This window comes from Chrysochloris asiatica, unplaced genomic scaffold, assembly GCF_000296735.1.
Source record: "Chrysochloris asiatica unplaced genomic scaffold, ChrAsi1.0 scaffold00085, whole genome shotgun sequence".
Lineage (NCBI taxonomy): Eukaryota > Metazoa > Chordata > Mammalia > Afrosoricida > Chrysochloridae > Chrysochloris > Chrysochloris asiatica.
Genome location: NW_006408603.1, coordinates 2,063,517 through 2,085,519, shown reverse-complemented (window position 1 = coordinate 2,085,519; position 22,003 = coordinate 2,063,517). Strand labels below are relative to the sequence as shown.

The following is a 22,003-nucleotide window of genomic DNA, read 5'->3' as shown; positions in this document are numbered from 1 at the left end:
GTATCATTGGTTCTTGAGCATATGCTGTCTCTCGAAATGGTTGAACATCACCCATTTCTTTTTGGAATAGTGACTCTGGGTATTCCTTCCGTCTTCTTTTGATGCTTTTTGTATCATTCAGTATTTTGCCCATTGTTGTTGTTGTTAGTGCTGTCAAATCAGTTCCAACCCATAGCAAACCTGTATAGGGTTTCCAAGGAGCAGCTGGTGAGCTTGAACAGTCAACCTTGTGGTTCAAACTGACCTTGCAGTCCAGCGCATTAACCCACTGCACCACACCAGGACTCCATTTTTCACATAGAATCCTTCAATATTTCAAGTTGGGGTTTGAATTTTCTATCCAGTTCTCTCAGCTTGAGAAATGCTGAGCGTGTTCTTCCTTTTTGGTTTTGTAACCAGGTCTTTGCACATTTCGTTATATTTGACTTTGTCCTCTCAAGCTGCCCTTTGAAATTTTCTATTCAACTCCTCATTTCTTCCATTTGCTTTAGCTTCTCAACTCTGGAGAGCAAGTTTCAGAGTCTCTTCTGACATCTATTTTGGTCTTTTCCTTCTTTCTTGTCTTTTTAATAACCTTTTGCTTTCTTCCTGTACAGTGATTTTGATGTCATTCCCCAGTTCTTCTGGTCTTCCATCTTTAGTGTCTAATGCATCAAATTTGTTCTTGAGATGATCTTTAAATTCAGGAATGATATGTTCAAGGTCATATTTTGGTTCATGTGGACTTGTTTTAATTTTCTTTAGCTTCAGCCTGAATTTGCATATGAGCAATTGATAGTCTGTTCCACAGCCTGCTCCTGACTTTGATTTGGCTGATGAGATGGAGTTTTTCCATCATCTCTTTCCACAGATAAAGTCATTTTAATTTCTCTGTATTCCATCTCACATGGTTCATGTGGATCATTGTCTTTTATGTTGTTTAAAAAGGGTATTTGCAATGAAGAAGTCATTGGTCTTGCAAAATTCTATCATGTGATCTCCAGCATCGTTTCTATCACCAAGGCCATACTTTTCAACTATTTTCCATACTTACAACCTTTGCATTCCAATTTCCAGTAATTTTCAATACATCATGATTGCATGTTTGGTCAATTTCATCCTGAAGAAGTTGCTAGAATTCTTCAATTTCATCAACACTGGCTTTAGTGGTTGGTGCATACATTTGAACAATAATAGTAGTATTCACTGGTTTTCGTTTTATGAGTATGGATATTATCCTATCACAGACAGTATTTTATTTCAAGACAGATCTTAATATGTTCTTTTTGATGATTAATACAATTCCATTCCTCTTCAATTTGTCACTCCAGCATAGTAAACCATGTGATTTTCAGATTCAAACTGGCTAATGCCAGTCCATTTCAATTCACTAATGCCTAGGATAGGATGTTTATGAGTTCCATTTCATTTTTGACAATTTCTAATTTTCCTAGATTCATATATTCAACATTCCATGTTCTGATTATTAATGTATGCTTACAGCTGTTTCTCTTCATTTTGAGTTGTGTCCCATCAGTAAATGAAGGTCCCAAGGGCTTTACTCTGTGGGCTTTACTCCATTTGTGTCATCATGGTCCACTTTACTTTGAGGAGGCAGCTCTGCCCCAGTTGCACTTCGAGTGCCTTACTACCTGAAGGACTCATCTTGTGACACTATATTTGACAGTACTCTGGTGCGCTTTATGATGTTTCAATATTCTATATTCTGGTACTGACACTGTTCCACCACTATTCATAAGGTTTTCAGTGATTAAATAATCAAAAACAGTCCGTCTCTCCTGCTTCCTAGTTTGTCTTTCTCTAGAGGCTCAGCTGAAACCTGTCCACTGTGGATGACCCTGATGTTATTTAAAATACCCATAGCATTGTTTCTAGAATCACAGCAACACACGAGCCACCACAGTATCGCAAACTGACAGACAAGTGTTGGTGTGAATTGCTAAGATGCTGAAAGTCATGTAACCAGTATATCAAATATAAGTAGGGTCTTCTATGGTGAGCAAATTTCTGCAGTGTCCAGACTAAGACAAACTAGGAAGCAGGGCCAAGTGGTCTACTTCCAAAAATTAGCCAATGAAAACCCTATTCATCACAACTGAATATTGTCCCACCTAGTGCAAGGAGCTCTGGTAGCGTAGTGGTTACGAATCGGGCTGCGAACCTTAAGGTCAGCGGTTCGAAACTACCAGCCGCTCCGCGGGAGAAAGATGAGGCTTTCTACTCCAGTAAAGATTTACACCCTTGGAAACCCTATACAGGGTCGCTATGGGTCGGAACCGACTCGATGGCACTTAACAACAACAACAAGTGCTGGAATGAACTCAAATTCAAAGATCAGGAAGATGGTGTGGCATCAGGCAACAATTTATTGCTATACACAAGGTTGCAATGAATCGAGTTGACACAATGACAACTAACAACAACAAAGTTATTGAACACAGAAATGAAACCCAGTCTTATGTGGGAGAAGCTCCTGACCAGTTCTTTCTAGACCATTGCCCTTGGTGTTGTTAAGTGCCATCAAGTCGGTTCCGACTCATAGTAAAACTGTATAGGGTTTCCAAGGAGTGGCTGGTGAACTTGAACTGCTGACCTTGTGTTCAAACTGAACTTACAGTCCAACTCATTAACCCACATTGCCACACCAGCTCTCCTAGACCCTTCTCCTAGTCAAACAAAGAATGCTCCCTCTTTTGATCCCCTCTTACTTCACTCTTAGGTCTTTACTGCCATCAAAGTTTGCTCTAAAACTTTCCTTTTCTAGAAACTTTTCCAGATCAACCTCATCTGAAGCTGATTTATCTTTTCTCTCTTCAACAGTTTTACACGTGGTTTGTAGTATAGCAACTTGCATGATTTTGTTGAAAGCATCCAGAATTGGTCTGTCTCCAAGTGTGTGCCCTGTATGTGGTGTGTGAGGTAGGGCACTTGGGGGCCATGGGCATACTCTAGAGTTACTGTTAGTCTGAGTTATCTGAGACAGGCATTCTTTCTTTCTTCACTGTTATTCTTTCTCCATAACCCAGTGCAAGTTTTTGTATCCAACAAGTGGTACAATTGAACAGTGCATAGCTGGCATCCAAATAAATGCATGTTGAAGGAAAAAGGAGTAAATGTCAAATCCAATGCCCATAGGAATTAAATATGAGGGGGGAATCTCAAAAAGACTGGGGAAAAATTCCATTTTGTCATCAACTTTTTTAACCTCTGTGGTACTGGGAAACAAGTAAGGGAATCCAACTGACAGCACAAAATGATCATATTTTCCTCCATAATAATCATATTTTGAGAGGAATAAGAGAACATAAGCAGCCTCCAAAAGAAAAACAAAAATGAAAAACACCATTTAACCAAATCTCTTGATCAACTGCCCAAGTCAGGATCTCTCTTCTGCCCCAAGAAGCAATGTTAACTCTGAGACTGTGCTGTCCAAGGCATCTTGTGAATGTCATTTGGTTAATCCATATAATATCACTATGAGCAATATACTATTATTGCTCCATTTTACTGATAAGGAAACTGAGGCACAGGTTCACTATGGTTCTCAAGGTCTCAAAGCTAGAAAATGGGCAAGCTAGAATCCAACACAGGTCTGTTTGGCAGCAGAGCTCCTCTGTACAGCTCTGCAAATTCTCAGGGTAGAGGCTGTTGCACTGCCCAAAGCCTCCCTTCATCTCTTCAGGCCCTGGACTCAGGATCCTTGGAAGTATATGGAGCATCCAATCACTGAAAACACCCCATAGCTGTCAAGTTGATGCTGACTCAGAATGATTGCAGGACAGAGAAGAACTGCCCCTAAGGTTTCCAAGGCTGTAATTTTTTACAGAAGACTGACACTTTTTTCTCCCACAGAGCACGTGGTGGGTTTGAACTACCAGCCTTTTGGTTAACTACTGCACCACCAAGACCCCTTAAACACACAACCAGCCCCATAATAATACACATGTACGTACGTACACACACACACACACACATCCACTCTCACATGCACATCCTGGCCTGCTGGGGATCTGGTAAAGCAGGGAGATGGTCAAGTCCATTAGCGCCCCCAAGCACAACGCATATTTATGGCCCCAATTACAAGCCTTCAACCTCCTGCTACAAAGGCACAGGAATAGTGACAGGAATGGTGTGTGTACTGGGGTCTGAGGCCTCTGTAGCAATAACTACGAGATTACAGAGATGTTAGCAAACCCTAGTGACGGCAGCTCTATTATAATGATAAATCTACAGCTTTATATAGAAATAATGAGACTGGGGGCAGGGGATGGGGGTAGGGATGAACAGTGTGATTTCAGCCAATCAAGTTCTGGGTGGAGGGGAAGTGGTAAGCTCCAGGGAATGTCCAGGAGGCCATCAGGGGACCTTAGTCAGGAAAAGAGCAGAAGGATGGTCAGGGGCAGCCCTGCCCAGGGCTGGAATGGATCTGATAAATTCCTATCACATCCTTCCCAAGCCTGAGTTTCTTGATTCATTGGAACACTAAAGACCTCCAACTGCCCCAGCAGGTCCACTTTGCTGCTCTCCCTCAGCCACAGGGAATGTTGTGAGGAGATATAGAGAGACAGGGGCTAGAAGTAGAGATCTATATTAGCTACTATGCTACCCAGGCAACCTTTCCATAGCAACCAAGAGTGGTAGCTCCTTGTGGCTCAAGAGTTATAATTAAGGAAGAACTAGAAACCTTGGAGGAAGTCCCTGCATGATGCAAATGGTTAACACACACAGCTGCTAATCAGAAGTTGGTGATTCAAGTCCTTTAAAAGCACATGGAAGAAAGACCTGGAGATCTACTTGTAAAAAAATCAGTCATTGAAAACCCTATGGAGGGGGCGTGCCTGTGGTGTATATCCTTTGGTTATTTGATGAAGCATAGAGGGGATTTTAATTATTGCAATGAAATGAAATGCGATGGATGAATGTGAAGCTAAAGTGGGACAGAGGCAAATAATGATGTGTGCACAACCTTGGAACAACAGGGCTCTGGGATACAGAGATGGAGACATGGTTTGAATGGGGAGAAGGGGGGAAATCATGTTAAGATGCTTGGCTGTCTGTTGAATCTTGGCTCCCCAGGCATACCTCTATAAAATAGACACTGGAGGGGGAGAGAAAGGAATCGCCAGAAATACCACCATAGAAAGCTTGTAAGTCCGTCTTCTGCCTATAACTGATTGGAATAACTAAAATAGGGATACAACGTGCCCAGTGAAGGAGGTTTCCTGAGGAGCCTCTGCATTACACAAGACCATAGGTAGAATCCTGAACAGTATCCAGAATCTTCTGAGGGGAAATTTCCACTTGAAAGGACAAACAGACCAGCCTGGAATGGCCAGAAGAAGAGAAGATACTTCCTGAAAGAAAGACTGACAAGAAAAATACAAAATAATATAGGCAGACCAACTGATTACTACAAGAACAAACAAGTGGCTCTCCCAGGAGACATCAAGGGAAGTAGTCGGGTCCCCCTCAGGGCAAACCCCCTTCTAAGACTATGGAAGCAGTAACTCAAAAGAGTGAACAAATCTTCACAGCGAGGATCATTCCCACCCTCTCCGCACACGGAGTAGACAGGGATGGGCAACTTGGACATTGGCTACCCAGACTGGGGGAGCTACAGAGGCAAGAAGTGACTGGTTTACAAGCTTTGAAGAGGGAACCTAGATCCAGCGGGCATGGAGCAAGGTAGAATCTCCACTGAGTAGTATCCATTCTGCCGAGTCAGGGCTGATGAAAGGAGATGCAGATAGGTCTCTTGTGATACAATAGCAAATAATTGTTATCAGGACTGATTGTAAGGCCTAGAAATGTAAAGGTAGACATTTTGGGGCAAAGGGAGGGGAGTGATTAACCTTGCAGTCTAGGAGCGGAGGTCCCTGGGACCATCAAAGGATAATAGTGGAGAACAGAACCCTACCCAGAGAAGCAGTGATGCCAGGGATGGAGGCAGAGACGATGACATGGGGAGATGGAGCAGCTGGGGACTTTGGACCTGGAGAGGGAGAGGGGCTGTGTGCAGACGACCAGGGGGCAGGCTTGCGGGTTATACACTTTGGTTTATGGATGATGCATGAAAGGGATTGTAACCATGGCAAGGTAACGATATATGATGGGATCAATGTGAAGCTGATGTTCTCCCATGTAAACTATCACATAATTCACAATAAAGCATTAAAAAGAAAAAAAAACCTTTGGGAGCACGTCTACTCTAACACACATGGGGCTGCCATGAGTCAGAGTCAACTTGGTGGCATCTGGTTGTGAGTAAACAACATAGATGTTCCAGGTTTTGCTACTTCAAATCACTGAGGCATGGATTTGCTTGGTTCTACATGCCAGAGTTGAATCTGAGTCAGAAGACTTGATACTGGTGCCAGGAGCAAGGTCTGGCAGCATCCACAGCAGCCTAGTGACCTCAGAGAAGCCTCCGGAGATGGTGCTCAGTCTCGGGGTCACTGACCCTCTACTGTGGTTCAGATTACCTGATCTGATTGGTTAGTCTCTTCCCTATCCCTAGACACAAACAATTTACCTAAAATATACCTCTGAATGAAAGGACCCCTGGTGGCACAGTGGTTAAGCTGTGGTTGGTTGAGCTCAGGAGAAGACATAAGGATTGCAGCCTTGAAAACCCCATGGGGCAGTTCTACTCTGGCCTACAGGGTCACTGAGTCAAAATCTACTGAAAGTCAATGGGTTTGGGGTTTTGTTTTGTTTTTTATACCTCTAAATGTTTGCACAGACTCAGACTCTCTCCCACTAAGCCTGGCTCACTCTACCCATTTTCAAAACACCACTTAAACATCTCTTCCAGGAAGACTTTCCAGATAAACCTCACCAAACTCCAACTACTTATTTAATAATCCTTTCCTAGTAAACTAGTATGGTAGTGTGGTGGTATGCCGTCTAGTCAGTTCTGACTCATAGTAACCTTGTATAGGTTTCCTTGTATACAGTCTGTGAATCTTTACAGGACCAAAAAGCCTCATCTTTCTCCCACTGAGTGGCTGGTGGATTTGAACTGCTGACATTGAAGTTAGTAATCTAAGTCATAACTCACTACCCTACCAGGGCTCCTTTGAGCACGAGTATAGAATCCTGGTGTGGCACTGTAGGATAAGTACTGGACCGAAAGGTCAGTTTGAAATACAAGGCTGGTGGCTCAAACACATCAGCCGCTTCTCAGAAATCCTACACAGGATGCTATGAGTCAGAACTGACTCAATGGCGCACAACAACAACAACAAAGAGTTTTAACTGAATTGACTAAGCCACTGGCTATTCAATAAGAACATTCTGGACCTTACTGTTTCCATAAAACGATACACTGAACCCTGAGGAGAAATATAAGAAAAATTCAAATACAGAGCAATGCATTCTTGAGCCATTGGGAAGACTTTACAAGACAGAATATGATTTAGGATATTTCTGAAGGATTGTTGTTGTTGTTAGGTGCCATTGAGTTGATTCTAACTCATGTCAACCCCGTGCACACCAGAAGGAAACACTGCCTGGTCCTATGCCAACCTCACAATCGTTGCTCTGTTGAAACCCATGGTTGTAGCCACTGTGTCAATCCATCGCTCTGAGCATCTTCTTCTTTTTCGCTGACCCTCTGCTTTTATGAAGCATGATGGCTTTCTCTAGGGACCGGTCCCTCCTGATAACAGCGCCAAATTCGGTTAGACAAAGTTTGTCATTCTCTCTTCTAAAGCCTATACATCTTACAAGATAGATTTGTTGAGGGAAGCTTGAAAAGTGGATTGGTGTGAGCCAGGCAGAAAGGTGAGGAAAAGGTCTGCCTGAGAGAGGGACCCAGATGACTAAAGAGAAAGGAGGCCGGAATGGTTGAGTGTGTTTAGAACCAGCCTGGTTTAAGAAGAGCTGATATTGGGGGTTCCTAAGTCAGGCAGCTTGGGTCCAAAGCACAGCTTTCTGAACAGAATCTGGCTTGCAGGATAGATGGCAGCCAATTGTCAGCAGCCCTCATCTGTCCTGTGCCCCACCATACTGGCTAGAGGACTTCATATACACTGATGTATGGTGAACTTGGGCCTCCCAACCCCCAAATAATTGGAATTTTAGAGTCAGCACCAAAATAAAACAGGTAAAAGCACCAGCCTACTTGCTTCTCTTTCCCTTCCTTTGCCTCAGTCCATGCCTGCTTCCCCCAGCACGACCTGCCTCCTGAGATCCATGTCTATTGGTGAGGCTTTGGGTGCAGGACCCGAGGAGCCTCACCTGAAAAGGCACATCCATTTTAGACACACTGCAAGCCATGTACAGTGAATGCCTAAGCCTGAAGTCCCTCTGAGACATTTGCCCCTGGCTAGAATGCCTCCTCTGCACCTTTCAATTTCAAACAATTCTTCCCCATCCAGTGTAATTCACTCTCATCCAGAGAAACACCAGTTGTGTTGAGTCTACACTGACACATGGTGTGTCAGAGTAGCACTGTAATCTAGAGGGTTTCCAATGGTTTCAGAAGTGGATTATCAGGCCTTTAACTGGTAATTCAATGGTAGAATTCTTGCCTTCTTAGCGAGACACCCAGGTTCGAATCCTGACCAAAGTACATTATGTCTGTCAGTGGAGGCTTGTATTTGCTCTGAGGCTACAGAAGTTTCAGCAGAGCTTCCAGACTAAGATGGACTAGGAAGAAAGACTTCGGCAACATTTCCTTCCACTGTGCATGAGTGAGGGCCCAACATGATGGCAGCTCACAACAGACAATACCTTCCCTGGCTGTTGTAATACTCAGGGATCTTGCTGAATGTTGCATGGATAATTTCTCTTTCTCTCTCTTTTTTTTTTTTTTTTTTTGGTAGCAGTGTTTAGGTGTTGTTGCTGTTAAGTGCCGTCAAGCCGGGTCTGACCCATAGTGATCCTGTATAGGGTTTCCGAGGAGCAGCTGGTGAGTTTGATCCGCTGACTTCATGGTTTAAAGCGACTTTGCAGTCTAGCACATTAACCCCAACACCACACCAGGACTCCTGGTAGCAATATATATACAACAAAATATTTGCCATTTCAACCATTTTTACATGTACAATCCAGCCATACCAACTCCATTCCCTGTGTTGCACAACCATCACCACTATCTGCATGGACCTTTCTTGTCTCTATAATTAGATTATAAATTTCATTGGTTAAACCAACTGTCTTCTACTCCACCCCCAACCCAGTGCTTGGCACAGGGCTCTGCTTAGGAGAAGCAGATGGAGGAGACCCACAGTGATACTGATTGAGGATGAACAGGATGATGAAGATGGTGACAACTTGTCCAATACCGTTTAGATGATCTGCCTGAATCTGAAGCTGGGCTGGGTATGTGAGGATGAAGAGAGGGCAGGAAGAGCCACAGAGTTTTGTTGTTGTTGTTGTTAAGTTCCATCAAGTCAATTCCGACTCACAGTGACCCTGTATTGGGTTTCCAAGGAGTGGCTGGTGAGTTTGAACTGCTGACCCTGCAGTTCAACTGATCTTTTATTACAATGTTTATTCTATAGCACCACACCAGGACTTGTTGTTGTCGTCAAGTGCCGCTGAGTCAGGTCCAACCCATGGCGAACGTGTGTAGGGTTTCCTAGGAGCGGCTGGTGAGCTTGAACCACCGACCTTGTGGTTTAAACCGACCTTGCAGTCCAGCGCATTGACCCACAGCGCCACACCAGGACTAGAACCTGGGAAATTGGCATTCAGTTGTGTGGTGTGCTTGGACCCAGACTGGGCCTACTACAAGACTGAGATTGCACTCACACCAGGAGCTGACATGAAGGTGCAGGGAAGGGAAGTGGGAACCCAGTGAGGACCACAGGAGGCTCAACTCCAGAGGCTAAGTTGAGCTCTGTGGCCCGCAGTCCCTGGCCCTCACCTCTCTCTTTCCTTTCTTTTCTCTCCCTGTCACCATAATGTAGCCTCTGGCTTAAGAGAACACAAGGGAAGAGCCGCAGCAGATGTAAACTTCAGAGTGATTTATAGATCAGAACTCCTGGGCCTGGGCTGGTGCGCACAACTGCTATTTGGGCCCGCCCTGTCTGCCCACCCTGTCTGCTGACCTCATGATGTGTGTTGTTCTTGGGAATGACATTTCACAGGAAAGTAAACTGAGAGAGCCATCTGACTGGATTGACCAGAGTCAGTACTAACTATGAGCTATAGATGGGAGTCAATTGTCAGCCATTTTCATATGTCCCCGCTCGCCACTGTGATGACTACAGGACTTCAGATACACTGAGTGCTCAATCAATCCCAGAGATGGTTGACTTGGCCCTCCCAGACCCTGGAACAGACACAGATTCCCCTGAGAATTCCCTTTTAAACAAATCAGGATTCTTACCTCTTTCTCACCAGAACAAGTCTCCCCTCTCACAAATTCAACACAGAGATACTGAGGATTGATTGCAAAAAAAAAAAAAAAAAAAAATAGAGAGAGCCTACAGACTGAGTGAGGTTCCCCTGGCCCAGAGAGATGGTGGAAGAAACATCCAGAATGATACTCTGTCATTGAACACTAAACATACCAGGTCCAAGGCCATTAGAGCTTGGTGAAAATACCTCATCTGGGTTCTCAATTGCCCAGGTGGGCTTAGAAAAAGATATCACCTAGACCCACGGGTGCAGTTACACAACTTCCTCTACTCCCTACTCCAGTGGCCTGGAGACACACCATCTGCATGGGACCAAAGACTCTGGAAATGCTCTTTCTAATTCTCTGTGCCAAATTTTGTTCGCCCTTCTCTTAAAAGCTCCTTGAAACCTTTTCTGGTTAATTCCAGTTGATTGTGAACAGCCTAGTCTGTCTCCTCCCTGATGTGTGGGTTAGCCAGGTCTGCTTGCCCCATCTCCCAAATGACACTGGGAAGACTATGGCCAAGAAAAGGGATACTGTCACATGGTAGTTATCAGTGGTGTTCACTAAGTATTTCTAGTTCTCCTTCTGTAAACATAGTAAGATTGCTTTGTCCTGCCCCCTTGATGTTAAGAGTTATCATGTGTCTTGTGTTGGCTAATGAAATACGAGTAGAAGTAACACATGTCACTCCTTTGTGGAAATGCTAAGAAACAGTGGATGATTTGCCATGCCCTCTTCCTTCTGATGCAGTAATTGTGGGAGCCCATACTGGGATGAAGTCAGTGCCGTCTGTGATTCCAGAGTAACAAGGTAGAGTAGAGGCCTGGCCAAGGTGCAAAGCACATATAACATGAATGAGAAATACACTAGAATCCTAGAATTGGTTATTACTGTAGCGTAACCTGGTTCATCCTGATCAAATGGCCTATTTTTTTTTCCTTGCAAAAAACTTTTTTAACTTTTTATTGTGTTTTTTTTTCTCTTTCAAACATATATATATATATACACACACATTCCCCTCTTCCTCCCTTTCCCATTTCACCTGTCTCAAGCTATATATCTACATACACAGACTATTGTTCCAAGGTTGTGTATCTATCACTATTGACCTCTATCCCTTTATTCCATACTGATCTCTCTGTGTCTTCGTTATTCTTCTGCCACCCTCCCTCTTGTGAACGTGCCCTCCCCCTTCTTGTATATCACCCTCGCTTTATGTGAATTGAGCGAAGGTTTATAGAGTAAGCCATCAATTTAAATTCAACAAGTCATACACTTTGTTTCACCTCAATGATTGCAATCCCCTCCGTGTAATAACAGTTATCCCACTTTTCTCTGTGATTCTTACTCCTTTCTACCCTCTTTCCCAACCCTTCTGAACTTTGTCCTTAGGTAAATGTTGATCTTTAGATCTTTAATGGTTGACCATTCCATGGTGAACATATCTTACTAGTGTTGTTGTCCACACTATATACCTATCTACCACTTGGCTGAAGATTAGGCCACAATTGAGTTCCATTCCAGACCTGAAGAGTAGCCAAGGGCCACAGTGTCAGGTTCCTCCAGTCTTTATTAATAAGTTGTCGTGGTTGTTCAGTGCCATCGAGTCAGTTCCGACTCATAGTGACCCTACACAGGGTTTCCGAGGCTGTAAATCTTCACAGGAGGAGAAAGCCTCATCTTTCTCCCATGGAACTGCTGGTAGTTTCGAACTTCTGACCTTGAGATTAGCAACCTGATTCATAACCACTACACTACCAGAGCTCCTTATCTAATCAGTAAGTCCAGTCTTTCTTAAAATTTTGAGTTTTGCTCCACATTTTCTCCTACTCTCTCTAGGACCTTCTGATAGGATCCCTTTCAGAGTGGTGGGTAGTGGTAAACAGCCATCATCTAGTTTTTCTGGTTTCAGAATCATGGAGACTAATGTGCATATGTTTCAGTAGTCCACTGGACTAATTGGTTCCATGCATATTTAATTTTCATCACTATTCTTTCCTCTGCACATGGGGAGACCAACAGTTTCACCTTAGAGCTTTTAAGATCCCAGTTGCTAGTCACCAAAGTAGGATGTAGAACATTGTTTTTGTGGATGATGTTATGCCAATCGACCATGGTATCCCCTGAGATTATATGGTCCTAAGCCCCCAGTATATGGCCTGTTCTTGATTGGTTGTTCTAAACTCCTAATTCACATCAATGCATTCAGACACCAATGCTGCCTGAGTCATTAGGCAGGTCGCCCTAATCCTCATCCAAGATCAAAGGGACATATAACTTTATTTTATAGATAGTAAATTTGAGGCTTAGCGGTAGAGAGAACCACCTCATAGCTTGTGATCAGAAGCAATACATAAGAAAATTTCACTTCCTATTTTTAGATGATATGATCCCATACTTAGAAAATCCCAAAGATTCAGCAAGAAAATTATTGGAACTCATTAAGACTCATCAAAGTGGCAGGGCACAAGATACACATATAAAACTCAGTTGTATTCCTTTTTACTAATAGAGAGAGCTCTGAAAAGAAAACCAGGAAAACAACATCATTTGTGATAGCCACCCAAAATCTGAAAATACTTAGGAATAAATCTAACCAGAGAAATAAAAGACCTAGACAAAGAAAACTATAAACTACAAGAAACCAAAAGAGACTTACAAAAATGGAAGGATACACCATGCTCTTGTGAAAATGTCAACATTACCCAAAGCAATCTATAGATATAATGCAGGTTCCAACATCATTCTTTAAAGAGATGGAAAAACTAATCACGGACTTTATATATAAAGGAACGAGACCCCAGACACATAAAACATCACTAAAAAGAATAATGCAGTAGGCCTCTCACTTCCCAATCTCAAAACCTACCACATAGCCACAGTAATCAAAACAGCCTGTACTGGTACAATGAAAAACACACAGATCAATGGGGCAGAATTGAGAAACCAGGAGTGAATTCATCCACTTACACTCAGTTGATCTTTGACAAAAGACTAAAATATATTAAAGGGGGAAGAAATGGTCTCTTCAACAAATGGTGCTGGAAAATCTATTTGCAGAAAACTGAAACAAGACCCATATTTCACACCATATACAAAAACAAATTCAATGAGGATTAAAGACTTGAATGTAAAATCTAGAACTATACAGATCATCAATGAAAAACAGGGAAAACTTAGGGGCTCTGATTCATAGCATACATAGACTGACACACACACCTGAAAAAACACAAACAGCAGAAGATGACTAGAACCTCTTAAAAATTAGACGTTTATGTGCATCTCTAGATTTCACCAAAAGAGTGAGATGAGAACCCACAAACTGGGAAAAATGTTGGCAGTGATATATCAAACAAGGGACTACGCTCTAAAATGTACAGAAAACTTCAACACCTCAACAAGAAGACAATCCAATTTGAAAGTGGGCAGAGGACATGAACAAGCACTTCACCAAAGAAAACATTTAGGCAGCCAACAAACATTAAGAAATGCTCATGATCATTATCCGTTAGAGAGATGCAAATCAACACAACAATGAAATATCACCTGTTGTTAGGTGCCATTGAGTTGGTACCGACTCATAGCTACCTTATGCACAGTAGATCGAAACACTGTCCGATCCTGGGCCAACCTCACTATTGTTGCCACACTTGAGTCCATTTTTGCTGCTATTTGGCCAATCCATCTCATTGGGGGGCTTTCTCTTTTTCTCTGACCCTCCACCTTACCAAACATGATCTCTTTCTCCAGCGACTGGTCCCTCCTGACAATATGTCTGAAGTATGAGAGACAAAGTTTGGCCATCCTGGCCTCCAAGGAGCACTCTGGTTGCACTTCTTCCAAAATGGATCTGTTGCTTCTTTTGGCAGCCCATGGCACTTTAAATATTCTCCAATACCATAGCTTGTCATACAAGATGAAATATCATTTTACCCCAGCATTAATAGCAAAGTTCTAAAAAAATTAGAAAACAACAAATGCTGGAGAGAGTGTGGAGAGAAAGTATGGAATTCTCCTACACTGCTGGTGGGATTGTAAAATGGTACAACCACTGTGGAAAGTGGTGAGGCACTTTCTCAGAAGGTTCGAAATAGATATACCATATGAAGATATACCTCAAGAAATATGAGCCATGATGTCATGAGTTACATGCATACCCATATTCATTGCAGCACTATTTACAATCGCAAAATGATGGAGACAGCCTAAATGTTCACCAGCGGAAAGAATGGATAAACAAATTTTGAGACATATCCACAATGGAATATTAAATAATATTGACAAATAATGTTTAATGTGCAAAACATTACATAACATGGAGGAACCTGGAGGACGTTATGCTGAATCAAATTAGTCAGTCGCAAAGGGACAGATATCGTATGAGATATTGAAAAGTCAAGGAAAGGTTTTCATTCAATAATAAACATTCTATGGTGGTCATCAGGGGTGAGAGGGAAGGAGAATTATTCACTGGTTAGAGTGTAGGCACGAGCTAACTTGGGTGATGGAGAATGCAGTTAAAAAGAAAGATGGAAAAAAGTCTGTAAAGAAGTGAAGTTGCTTGGTTAATTCCAAAGACATAAGCTTTTTAGTAGACCATAGTGTCTTGTATGGTCAAGAGTGGCTCAAACACCATAAATAATTATGAAATGTTGTTGTTGTTGTTAAGTGCCATCGAGTCGGTTCCAACCCATAGCGACCCTGTATAGAGTATCCGAGGCTGTAAATATTTACGGAAGCAGAAAGCCTCATCTTTCTCCCACAGAGCGACTGGTAGTTTCAAACTGCTGACCTTAAGGTTCACAGCCTGATTCATAACCACTACGCTACCAGAACTCCTTAGAAAGTGTAAACTGAGGATCAGAACCATAAAAGGATGATGGCATAGCACACCATACGCCATGCATACACACAAACACATAGAAAGAATTCACTACCTTTCCACCCACAGAAGGGCCCTACTGCCCCCACCCCATCACCTGAGGCAAAATACAAAAACTTCCTCAGGGTGAGCTGGATCGCTGGTCAGTTTCCAGAGTTCCTTTCACACTCTGAAGGGCAAAACAAAAGTCCATTTGTCTCTGGAGGGACTGGGGAGATGGGGATATGCCTCATCCAACCCAAAACTTGAAATCCTCAAGAAGCTTGGGAACAAGGCTGTACTCACACTTGTGGCGTACTGGATGTCCTTCCAGATGGAAGTTTCCCGGGACAGGTCAGAGGCCTCAAAGAGGTTGTCCAGGATGACCTCCCCAATCATGTCATGGCGGGAGAAACGGTCAAAGTCGAAGACACTGAGATGCAGCTTGCGGTCAGCCAACTCCTCATAGGGTACAGGAAAGTGGAAGTTCTCATCAAAGGTGGGGTTCAGGGTCTTGCGGTGCACCCGTGTCTGCAGCTTGCATTTGCGGTCAGGCAGGAGGTAGATCTTGACATAAGGGTCAGAGCTGCCGCAAAAGTCCTTGGCAGGGAGGTCGAAGGCCTTCAGGATGCGAACGATCAGGGTCTCACTCTCATAGTCATAGCGTAAGCTAAAGTTGATCTTCCCACAGCTCTTGGCAGCTTCAGACTTGGCATCGTCCCCGTCCACTGACTTCTGCTTGTAGAGCTCAGGCTTGATGCGACCAATGCTGGTGGGCTGTTCTGCAGCGGGTGGCAATTCATTGCCATAGTCAACACTGGAGACATGCATCTGCCGTGGCAGGTGGCGTTTGAAGGAAGTGTGCCTGGAAGTGGGCAGCAGAGAGTAAAGAGAGTGTGGTCAAGGCTCCTCCGGGAAAGGGGATGGAAGTAGACCACTGGCAACCCCAGGCAACCCTGGCTCTTGCTACCTTTTGTGGAGTCCCCTTGTAACTCCCTTTTGTTGACCTCACTTTTCCTCTGCATACACCCTGCACATAGATTGTGTTGTTGTGAGAACTGTTATTGTTGTGTGCTGTTAAGTTGATTCTGCCCCTGTATAATAAAGAAGATCTGCCCCATAGGATTTCCTAGGCTGGAAGATCATCAGGTTTTTTCTCCTGTGGAGGGTTTGAACTGCTGACATTTAGGTTAGCAGTTAAGCACTTAACCATTGTGCCACCAGGGCTCTTTGCTGTGAGAATTACATGTCTTAATATTTAAGTACTTGGAATGATGCCTGGTATGTAGGAAATTCATAAATGTTAACCACTGTAATTATAATTTTTTCTGCTTTTCTGCTATCTGCTTTCTGGGTTTCTTCCCAAAAAACTCTTAAGAGAAGGACCATCCTTTCTTAATGTTGGCATGGCACTCTCTTCATTACCATCAATATCATCAGTGCCATTCTACCATTGCCAGTTGCCAATGAATCCGTTCTGGCTCATAGTAACCTCATGTATGTCAGAGTACAACTGTACTCCATAGGGTTTTCGATGGTTGATGTGTTGGAAGTAGTTAACCCAACTTGCTACCTAAGCATCTCTGGGTAGATAGGAACCTACAAACTTTCAGTTAACAATTGAGTGCATTGATCATTTGTACCAGGGGTGCCCATGATTAACATTGGGAAAAAAAAAAAAAAGCTTTTATTGTTAATTGAGTGATAGCTTACATGAGAGAACATTGGTTTATTGGTTTTGCACTCATCCTATCATATTTCGTTTCATTGCCATGATTACAATCTCCTCCATGCATCATCATTCAACAGTATTTGCTTCCATTTCCTCTGGGGTTTTTGTTGTTGTTGTTATCATGGTTTTGATGTACACAAAAACACTCAGAAATAAAATTTAAACAACCAAAGGGCACATTCTGCAAGCCAGCTTCCTGGTCACCAGCACACAACCTTTCCATGAGTCTAGAGTCCTCAGCTGTTCTATCTCTCCATGTCCTCATCTCTGCCTCCATCTCTGGTGTCGCTGCTTCTCTGGATAGGATCCCACATTCCACTCATGTTCTTCTCCCTTGATGGTCCTAGAGGCTCTGTTCCTGGAATGTAAGATGAACTACTCCCCCTTTTATGTTACAAAACTTCTATCTTTACAGTTGTGACAATCGCAATTAGTCATGATAACAATTACTCACTAATGAATCATAAGAATCTTATCCCCATCTCCTTTTACCAGACCCATCTAAACAAGATGAAAACTATTCTGTGAGGATTCTACCTTCCCTCACACACTCTGAAACAAGTCCCTCTTGAAAACTTGTAAGCCAGCCATTTTGTGCCTTTGTACTCCCCTGTCCCCCACTGCCTCAATTTTAGATAGGCAATGTTGTCTGTGCCTATCAACCTTGTGTACAGAGGGTATAGGTTTGATCTTTGATGTGAAGACTCTTTTCCTCTCAGTTGGTATTTTGAGTTACTACAGCCATAAATACGGAGTCCTGCTGTGGCGCTGTGGGTTAACACGCGGGACTGCAAAGCCATTTGAACTGCAAGGTTGGTGGTTCAAGCTCACCAGCTGCTCCTTGGAAACCCTACACAGGGTTGCTATGGGTCAGTATCAATTCGATGGCACTTAACAACAACACCCATAAATGGAGTCCTGCTGTGGCGCTGTGGGCTAATGCATCAGACTGCAAAGTCATTTGAACTACAAAGTCAGCAGTTCAAGTTCACCAGCTGCTCCTCGGAAACCCTATACAGGGTCTCTATGGGTCGGAATTGACTTCATGGCATTTAACAACTACAACAACACCCATAAATATAGGTCAAGTATCAAATTGTAGCAATTTACACTTGCTTCCTATATCAAATTTCTTTATCTTCCTCTAGCTCTGGTAGCGTAGTGGTTACGAATCGGGCTGCGAACCTTAAGGTCAGCGGTTCGAAACTACCAGCCGCTCCGCGGGAGAAAGATGAGGCTTTCTACTCCCGTAAGGATTTACCACCCTCGGAAACCCTGTACAGGGTCGCTATGGGTCGGAACCGACTCGATGGCACTTAACAACAACAACAGTCGAGTTCTGATCATCCATCCATCAAAGCTAGGTCAAATGGGTATTATCTGAAAGTTTGGGTGTTCTTGTGCATGTCCCCTCACTTCAGCTAGATGCTTTACTCTCAGCTCTAGCCCTTCATGGCTAAGTCCTTGTCCGTAGGCTAGGAGTCCCCAGGTCTCAGCACATTTCAGACCAACCAGCCCTTCCTCTTCTATCTCTCCTTGCTAGGTCAATTGATGTCTATGGAACGTAGTCAAAGTCAGCCCATATCTTCATTGCTACCTTTCCCTGACTTTCTCTCACCAGTAGATCAACATGGTTAACAGCAAGCTTACATGCCTACTTGTGTATTTCCTCTGAGTTTTGGTCTTGAAGGGGGGTTTGTCCTGAAGGGACTTGATTGCTTGCCTTGATGGCTCCTGGGCGAACAACTTGTTTGTTCTTGTAGTAGCCAATTAGACTGTTGTTTTTGTTTTTTATTTTCCTGCTACTCTTTCTTTCAAGAAGTATCTTCTGTTCCTCTAGCTGTTCCAGGTTGGTCTGCATATCCTTTCAAGTGGGAATGTCCCACCTCAGAAAGTTCTGGATGGGGCTCAGGTTTCCATGTAAGGTCCTACCCATAAATAACATTGAGCATTTACTGCATGTCAGGCACTAAAGTAGAGTCCCGGTGTATCGCTGTAGGATAAGCACTGGGCCGCAAGTTCAGTTTGAACCAAAAGGTCGGTGGTTTCAAATCATCAGCTGTTCCTTGGAAACCCTATACAGGGTCACTATGAGTCAGAACTGACTCGACGGCACTTTAATAACAACAAGTGGTTAATAAGATCATGGACTCTGGAGTCCTATTGTGTAGGTTAATTCTGGTTCTGCTACTTTCTAGATATGTGCTCTGGGACAAATTATTTAACCTTGCTGTGCTATACAATGAGGATAGTAAAAGTAGCAATTTCTATGACTACTATGAGGATGAAATGAATTAACATATATAAAACATGCTTATAACAGGGACTGGTATATAATATTTGACATATGTGTTTGTTTTCATTATTACCTAGATTTTTCTCATTGGCACTTCACTACAACCTTATGAGGGCCATTAGCCAGTTCTACTTTGCAGTTGGGGAAAGTAAGGATTATAGAGAAGGTGAGCCAGGTTGTACAACAAATCCTGTCAATGTGACTCATGGTGGTGGTGTGCTGTGGAGTGGGTTCAGACTCTATAACGACCCTTTATAGGGTTTTCGAGGCTATAAATCTTTATGGGAGCAGAAGGCCTCATCTTTCTCCTACGAAATGGCTGGTAGTTTCAAACTGTTGATCTTGAGGTTAGCAGCCTGACTCATAGCCACTACACTAGCACCTTCATTCTCAAAATCTTAGGAATTCCTTGCCTTATCACCTACACACTGAAGATTCTAGCCACGTGGCTTTACTGACATATCCCTTAACACACCAGAAACTTTTATGCCTCTGGGCCTTTTCATATTCTCTTCCCTCTGCCTGAAGTCTTTCCTTCCCCAGAACCTACCCCCACACCCACTCACATCCCAAATACACATCACATGCACAATGCCCCACCTCAAAGGTTCCCCTTTCATGAAGTCTTCTTAGATGCTCACCTTCTAGTTGGTTTCCCCTTTCCCTGTAAAGTACAGCATCTAGTCTAGTCCCCTAGCCAAGTACCTGTGCCATAGCTCTAGTGTCTGTTCCACATTAATGTACCGAATGTATAAGGGAAGGGGGACTGTGAGGGACAGGGCAAGGAGGAGCCCACCCTCACCTGGTAGACGACGCAGGCTCTGTGGTCTGCCGCTGCAGCCGAGTGTGACGCATGATGTGTTCCTTCACTGACATCTGTACCTCAGCCGGGATATCCGGGGATGTATGGCTGATCTTCACTGCCGCCTCCAGGAAGCCCAGGGTGCTGGGGTCTTTCAGCTTGTCTGCCATGTTGTCTCTGGAACTGGGGCTCTGGAGGGCCTCCAAGGGGGGGTTAGCAGAAGAGGGACTGGAGGCCTCCTTGCTTCTCCAGGGCATCCAGCACAGCTTCCAAAAGAGAAAGAGAAAAACTGCCACCAGGGCCACGCCACACACAATCACTACCACTGCGAGGAGGCTGACAGAGGTGCCTGCCCTCGGCACGAGCCAGGCAGGGGGTTGGAGGGGGACAGAGACAGACAGAGGGGGAGTAATGGGGTGAGGGTGTTGGAGGAGGGGGCACAAGGGAGGGACAAAGACGGAAGAAGAGAAAAGAGTGGTTATGAGAAAGCTGCCAGGTCAGAGGGAAAGATGGTTCTAGAGCTGCCTCGATTGTCCGAGTTGTGAAATGCCTGTAGCATGTGAGCACCTCGGGCTGACTTCTCCAGTCCTCCCACCACCCCCAGCCTGGGAGCACCTCAGCTGCCTCACCTCCTGCCTGTTGGCATGTGCACAGGGAAAGGAAAGCAATTTAAATAGCAGCCTGAGCAAAATGTGCAAATTTGTGAAGCATTCCACATTGGATGCTGTTTGAATTTCTATTAGGACTGTTACTACTAGTTCTATTAGGCCAGACTTTTAACAGAGTCATTTTTGTATACAGCTCTCTTCTGCAACAGGCTGTGAGGCCCTGGGGAGCACAGGCTCCACTAACTCATTCTCCTCACTTCCTCTCCACAGTCCACCCTGACAGAGCCCAAAGCAGGAGTTCCTTGGTAAGTACTTATTGAGTTGACATGAAATGAATGAGCTATAGAGCACAATCTACTTGAGGGCAAGAATTGGGTCTATGCTTCTTCTGTACTCCCAGAACTCTGCCTGTAGTAGGTTCAATAAACACTTTCATTAAATGGGAATCGGATCCACTTAGTACATACAAATGATTCTGATAGCTGCCATCTTTTCCATTCCTATGGACAGTCGAAAGCATTGTCCAACGTTATGGTTGGCAGATGGGGGCTGTGCTTTTATAGGTGGGCACTCTGTCCCACCCTAGCCCATCCCATTCCTGCCTTCTTTATCCCAGAAGAGCTGTGAGGAATGTCATCTTTTGGGAGAACTTACTAAGTAGAACTACCTCCCCCTTCCACTCCCCAAATCTGGAAGTGAACCTTTGAGCCCAAGACCACTTCTTGCTCTGGGCGGAGAGGTCAGAAGGCACAGAACCATGGTACAATGGGCAAGGTTCATAAAATGACCCCTTGTGAACAAGCCAGCAGAAGAATTTGTTTGGCTTGCATGATGACAGAAAAGTTGACAAATTCTATCATCATCATCATAACAGATTGCTGGCTTCTCCTGAAAATGCTGATAGCTTGGTGACTAGACCTGTGCTCCTGCATGCTGGGAGGTGGCCACCCCATTTGCCTGAGCGTGTTCTCACCAGGTGTCCCTCCCCTCCCTGATGTCTTATACTCACATTCTGTCACCTGCCTGGCCCCAGCAGGCATATGAGTTTGCTGTCTATAGACTAGCTTGTTCTGATACTTTAATAATCTTAGGATTTAAGATGAGAAATGACTCCAAAGTATTGAAGCCACGTTATCCTTTTACAGGTGGGAACAGTGGTCCAAAGAAGGGACTTGCTCAGGGTCTGTCAGAGGCAGAAACTGGGCAAAGGTCCAAATGTCCACTGTCCAGCTTGGCTCTCTTTTCACTGTCTCAACCTATTTGTTACTCATCAAACTGTCAGAGGCTGTGAACATGTGTTTTTTATATTTGCATGATTCAAGACTTAGCCTAGAAGCTGGCACATGGGGC

General features: G+C 43.9%; 1 protein-coding gene across 3 annotated transcripts in view; it reads right to left on the bottom strand.

Annotated features, from left to right (window-relative positions):
- SYT6 (synaptotagmin VI) overlaps nt 1-22,003 on the bottom strand; it is a 99,718-nt gene that overhangs the window by 62,712 nt on the left and 15,003 nt on the right. For 2 of the 3 annotated variants that reach the window (XM_006865887.1, XM_006865888.1), the window contains exons 2-3: nt 20,046-20,394; nt 15,522-16,080 (exon numbers count right to left, since the gene is read on the bottom strand). In XM_006865887.1, coding sequence (XP_006865949.1) covers nt 15,522-16,080; nt 20,046-20,394 — 908 coding nt within the window. Of the gene's footprint in view, nt 1-15,521; nt 16,081-20,045; nt 20,395-22,003 lie in introns of those variants that run through there. The other variant, XM_006865889.1, reaches the window with a different exon arrangement.